The 6478-nt window shown below is 31.8% G+C and overlaps 1 protein-coding gene across 1 annotated transcript; it reads right to left on the bottom strand.

Moving 5' to 3' along the window:
* Positions 1-508: 508 nt before the first annotated feature.
* Positions 509-1628, bottom strand: LOC126753473 (uncharacterized). The gene is made up of 6 exons (XM_050464989.1): positions 1580-1628; positions 1451-1510; positions 1338-1385; positions 965-1245; positions 747-894; positions 509-664 (listed from the first exon to the last, which is right to left on the bottom strand). The coding sequence occupies exons 1-6, from the start codon at positions 1593-1595 to the stop codon at positions 537-539; spliced, it is 681 nt and encodes a 226-aa protein (XP_050320946.1). The 5' UTR covers positions 1596-1628; the 3' UTR covers positions 509-536.
* Between the last annotated feature and the right edge of the window lie 4850 nt (positions 1629-6478).

The following is a 6478-nucleotide window of genomic DNA, read 5'->3' as shown; positions in this document are numbered from 1 at the left end:
TTTAACAATCAAGATAAATTTTATCCGAAGCCTTCGTTTTAAAATATGTATTTTTATTTAATTGACTTTAAACACTTTAAATACAGCTTCTCTAACATAAATCTGACAAATCAAAATTTTTGCAAAACTCATGAAAGAAATTATCATCAAAATTTAAAAAAATGTATCTTAAAAAAAATCGTTTACGCAGTTTTGTACTCCACTCAAAAAGTTCGCGTTGATTTCTTGCTTTCATATAACGCGTGAACAAAATTTATTCTTTAAGAAAAAAAAAACGAAATAAAATGGGCTACAAACTTTTAGGAGAATATTTCTTGTGAGTTTTTAGCTGCGAAAATTTTAAAATAAATATTCGTTCTGGTTTCTTTACGAGTTTTATAAATCAAATTTTTTAAATAATTTTATAATAAAAATTAAAAAAGAAAAATTCAGTCCAGAAATAAGAAGTCAGAATTTAAAGTCTGAAATATTACAACTTTGTACTATTGCAGTTTTACATTAAAAAAAAAAAAAAAAACAATTGGAGGGGTAGTAGTTTAAGATGCAGAATTCTTCTTTTTTTGTCGATAAGCTTTCTTAAAGCATTTAGCTTTTTCGAAAGCAATGGCTTTGCGCAGCGCGTCCTCCGGCGACAATCCCTTAAATGGTAATTTGGCAATGGCTCCTAAATGAAAAAGAAGATTTAATTTAACTTGAAATAAAAACATACATATGTGTAAAACAATGGTATGGAATATTTATCTTACCAGTCAATGAAGCATAAAAATTTGGGAAAGATTTTAAGCTTATCTTTCCATGTGAACCATCCACGTTTATTGACGCTATGACGTCCTTATTTAACAGCAGCCTTATATTTCTGAGATTGTTGCATAAAATAGCAGACATCGCAGATTCCTATAAAATATGTTTAAATAATATTTGTAAACTGAGCTATGATATAAATCTATATATCAAATTAACTTACATATACATCTCTGTTAGTAGGGGTAATTTTTTCCTCCAACTGATGCATTTCTGGGACGTCACTTATTGGGAAATATTTTGTGATGGGTGCATTTTTTGATTCTTGGTGAATCAATTTCTCAGTCGCCACCTTTTGGACCGCTATTGCATCCATTATAGCAGTATTCTGTGCTTCGACTATCAATTGCAGGTCGTCTAATTTTTTGCCAATATCCTGTAACTGCTTTTCAAACGTGTTGCAGTGGCTGCAGCAAACAACTTCAAACACGCCTTGGTTGGATTCTAAAACAATAAATTTAAATGCTCCAGAGTACAGATTATCGAATCATAGACGAACATACAAATTCAAATTTACTATTACTAAAAGAATTTACCATTGGTATATTTAGTGGCCGACGTTGAAACGCTGATCCCACGTGATTCTAAAAATTAATGCATTTTAAGTGTAATAGTAGTTTTCTAAATACATTTTCGAAGATGTCTTCACCTATAGTGCATTCACTGGATACACTAATGTTTTGTCCAAGGTGGGCAGTGTCAATGCCATCTGTAAAGCAAAGTTTGTTTTAAGTTTTTATGAATTACGGATTATAATTGTTAAATGATGAATACCTACATCTTGCCTTTTTCATTGGAATTGCTGTGGTCGACGTTTTGGGATTTGGTGCTCCATAGTTTTTGAAATGCTCAAGAAGAAAAGAAAAATTAGTAATTGTTTCCATAAAAAAAATGATAAAAAATTAACTATTACAATAAACGAAGGTTACATGCAAGTATGTAATATTGGAATAAGAAGAACTTTCTCTAGAAGAGGGATACACATTAATTTATACTCTACATCATCCAGAGAAAACTCCTCTATATCAGATGACAGAATATGGTCCGCAGTACATATTCCCATAGTATACGAATCAATGGGCTCTGTGAAATAGCTTTCTAGGTGTAAAAATCTCTTTCCTTTGATAACTTTGCTGTTAATGTCTTTAAATTCCTCAATTCTTATGTACTGAAATGGTTTTACGGAACAGTAACTATTTGGGCTTTTATTAGATAACATAAATTCTTTATAATTCAAACTCACTATAATGTTATTTTTTATTTTAAAACCAGTAAATTTTGGGGCCACCACAATTTCTTCATGTTTCATCATATTATGTATTTGTTGTAATATTTGTGTCGGTTTTTTCACATATGACTTCAAAATTTGTAAATGGGTTTCAAAGGAATATGCAGAGTAACTCGATGGAATACCTAGCTCTTTAACGTCTTCTGAAATATGAAAAAGGGAGTGTACATTGTACGAAATACTGTTTTCCCCAAACACAACAGCAAAATTTTCCACGAATAACTTTAACATATTTCCCGCTACATCAATGTTAGAGTTATAGTTTTTTGGGCAGAATAATAACCTACACGCGCAATGCAATAGGAGGAATTCGTAATATACATCACCCGAAAGCTCATCTTTGAAGACATAAATTCCATAATAAAAAAGAAACATGCGGAACTCAATCGCTTTCCAATTCGCTATTTCATCTACAGTTCTTGGTTTACGAACAAATTCCCTGGTGATGTACGAAGATAACGCTACTATTTTTTTGGATAAATACAATTTAGTTTCTTTTTTAAATTTGTAATTTGATTTATTATTTATTACTCGTAAAATAAACTTTCGCATGACCCCTAAATCGATTAAATGCATAACATCAAGAGGAACTTGAGAGATCATGTTAATATTAATTTTTTCCAGTGGAGATAAATTCTCTTTGAAAAGAGATAGATGTTTATTGGGGTACTTGCGATCTAAAAATCCCGATTGGATACTGTTACTCCGGCTTTCGTGCTATAGGTTAATACGCCATCCTTTTTCCTCCCGACTTGATTGCACTTCGGGCAACCATGTCTAGATGTGTGGCCAGGTATTCCACAAAGGAAAGCTTTTGCTGGAGCATCGCAAACAAATGCCCGTATTTTAAAAGCGATGTAACGCCCACTATATTCAAACCCATTAGTTTGAAGGTCACTGACTTCTTCAATAAATTCATTTAAAAATTCATCTATAGAATTAGGCTTACTGTTTCCCAAGCATACATACCTGTGGCAAAAACAGATACATTCTGCACATTAACAACTCAGAAGAATGTGGCCACAATTGCATCCTACTACTACGGTACAAGGGTAGACCGTCAATATTTATATCTGCAATTATGGTGTTATAATCAAGCAATTTTTCCCCAATTTTATATAGCTGCGCCTTAATGCCAAAATTACAAAAAAGTCCCGGGCTTATATTTTGCACCATTAACTGGGGCTTATTTCTTAATAGAGATTGTGCACTTTTAGGTACTTTAATATTTTCTGCTGCAAGAAGTGCAAAGGCTCAGAAAGGCTTTTGTGGCTTATTTTATTACGAATTGACCACATTTCAATTTCTGCTGAAATGGGACTTCCACTGAGCGACTTGGCACATATGGTAGAACCTCCTCTACATTTCCAGCAATCCCAGGTGAAGTGGTTTCGACACTATCGACAGCGTAATTTCTACCTAGTCTTAACTTTTCACGATTCTTTTTTCTTTCCCTACTTATTATTCTCCTAGGTGACGCTTGCTTACCTTACTCATCTTGTACAAAAACTCCTTTCTCACTTTGCTGCTATTCCTTTTTTTCTTTATTTGTTTTAATAATGTTGATTTAGCCAAACAGATTTTCAATTTTCACTTTTGGCACTTCTTACTTTTTAAAAATCATCTGTTGCAAAACTAGTGGCCGCAAATATTACCGGATTACATGGGAAATATTATCGATATGTACCGCCCCCGGAACTATCTCGATACATATATTTACCCTCATTTAAACTTTTGCGGAATTCGAGTCAAATTTCGCTAAAAAAATTAAATAAATTAGTAAGTGTGTTTCGATAAAAAATGTGCATATATATTTACTCACCGGGTCATTAGTTTTCTGTTAACTTTTTTCCTTAATACATTTATTACCTTCTGCAGATATTTTGTTCTTCTCATTATTAACAAATTACCACTGGCAATAGTAATATGCACGCAAATCACAGTTCTAACTTATTTCTTTTTATATTTTATTTTATTGTAGTTATAGGTGTTTTATGTTATTACGCGTAAAAATGTTGTCAAGCACTTTTTTAGTTTACTTTCGCAAAAATAGTCAATGTAATATAAATACAATGCTGGAAAACATGTACACCACAATGAAAAAATAGATATAGACAGTGCTTATCAATTTGTTTAGATAAATAATCTCTTGATGTCGATTCCTTTTGTCTGCTCGCAATACCTTTCGATATACTAATGGTATAATATCAATAGATAATTATCGATATAGAGACGTCGATAGGTTTCGACTTCTAGTTCTGCAACTGTGAAAAGAGTGTTGTTAACTACGTAAGACATTTTCGAGCTTAGGTTGAAAAGGCTCACAATTTTCAAAATGAATTGGCTTGAGTGGTTTTAAATCCAACTCAATAATTGTTAAAAATGATAATATGCTTATAAAATACAAGCTTTGCTCAGATCTACAGCTTACTAAATATTTGCAGAAACAAAGGTCTATGCTTAGAGAATAATTGACAGCATGCCTAATATCCAGGCTTTTACTTAAAGCAGTATTGTATCTTCTTATTGAAGAAAAAGCTTATTATAAATAATCATTTTTTTAAACCATATGATAAAAAAATAAAAGATTAATTTTTGGTATAAAAAAAATTTTTTGATAAATTGTTTCAAATCGGGTTTTTAATATTAAAACCCTTAAATTTCACTGAATCGAAATGGGGATTAAAACAAATTCCAAACGTCTTAAATTTTTATTTTAGGTTATATCTTTTAGTGGAAAATTTTTAAAAAAAGAATGATGAAATTTCCTTTTTTGAAAGGAAAAAAAAAGGGAAATTTCCCAACTTAACAACTTTTGTATTTAAATGAAAAAAAGGAGAAGGAGATAAACCAGAGTTGAAAAAACCAAAAATGCCTTGTCTGATGAGTAAACCCAAGAGAACATCATTTAAAAACCGGACCCAAGTTTAATAAATTCATCACAAAAACCCCCTATTTGGCTTCAAAAAAGGGGATTTAAGGCTTAATTTTTAAAAAACGAAAATTTAAAATTCAGGGTTCTTTTTGAAACGAGATTATTAAATTTTTCTTTTGAAAAACAAAATCCGCGTTGCCTTGGGTTCCGGGCAATTTTCGAGGCCAATTCAAATTTTTAAATGTTTTTCCCCCGGAATAGTTGTTCTTTTTGGGGTTTTGTGGGTTCAAAAAATAGTTTAAAAAAAAAGAACGCAGATCGGGGCAACCCCCCATCCAAAATGCATGTTTGGGTGGTTTGTACGCTTAATCATTGACCGTTTTTTTCAAAGAGCGGACGCAAGTTACGGGGAAAGGCGATCCAACGTTTTGGGACAAACTTTGTTGCCAAAAGGGGAAAAGAACTTTTACATGGGCCCCAAAAGATCGCTAATGCCACACATCATACTGGATTTTGAGGGGAAAAATTGGGGAACAATTTCCCAAAAAGGACCGAAAAGGGCCCCCGATCTGGGGTTTTAAAGCCTTTGACTATTTTTTTTTGGGGACGCCGGTCTAAAGTTCCAAGAAATAAGCCGTTTGGGAAAACAAATTTTGGGAAATTCCCTATTGGGGAAAAGTAAAAAAAAGGCCCAAAAAATTTACCCTTCCGAAGGGCACCAAACGCAGCGCCAACATTTAAATGAAAATCTTCAAAGAATGTCATGAACCAACTAACGTTTCAAAAAGAACCGATGAGATTTTGCAAATTTTTGCGTTTTTTTAAAAAAATTTTAAAAATCACCGATATTAGCAAGAGATTTTTTAAAAGATAACTATTTTAATATCACCTTTTTTTTATCGCCTGATGTTCAGGAGAAAATAAAAATCATCTTTTTTTATTTTTATTTATTGTTTTATTTAAAAAAAAAAGAAAATATACATATTTCTAATATGAATAAAAAAAATCGTCAAACTGTAGTACCCCAAATAATAACGCCCGACCAATTTGGGGAATTTTTTTTAAATGCGTTTAAGTTTAAAGATGGTTTTTTGGGAAAATCCGAATAAGAACCCTAAACAGCTTTTTTCCTTTTCCCATAAACGTTATATAAAAAAGAATTTTTTGTTTTAAACTGAGAACTTTTAACCAACCGATGAAATTTTTTTGTTTTTTGTGGATCGGAAATTTAGAAACAAAAAACCCCGGAGGGAAAATGGAAATTGGGGCAATTAAAAAAAAAATTTTCCATGCACATTTTTTTTAATTTTTATTTTTTTTTTTTCAATATTTTGATTTGTTAATTTTTGAACCGTTCTTTGGTCGCTTGCTTTTTTATTCCGCCGAAAATTAAAAATTATTCAGTGAAAAATTTATGGGGGCAGACGAAGGATCAATTTCAGATTGAACTTTTTTTGAAGCCAGAAGAGGTTGCGCAATATTGGTCGGTTTTCCATCAAGTATTTGGGGGAAAA

The sequence above is a fragment of the Bactrocera neohumeralis genome, chromosome 3, assembly GCF_024586455.1.
Source record: "Bactrocera neohumeralis isolate Rockhampton chromosome 3, APGP_CSIRO_Bneo_wtdbg2-racon-allhic-juicebox.fasta_v2, whole genome shotgun sequence".
Classification (NCBI taxonomy): Eukaryota; Metazoa; Arthropoda; class Insecta; order Diptera; family Tephritidae; genus Bactrocera; species Bactrocera neohumeralis.
Note: the sequence above shows the minus strand (reverse complement) of the source record. Positions and strands in the feature narration are given on the sequence as shown.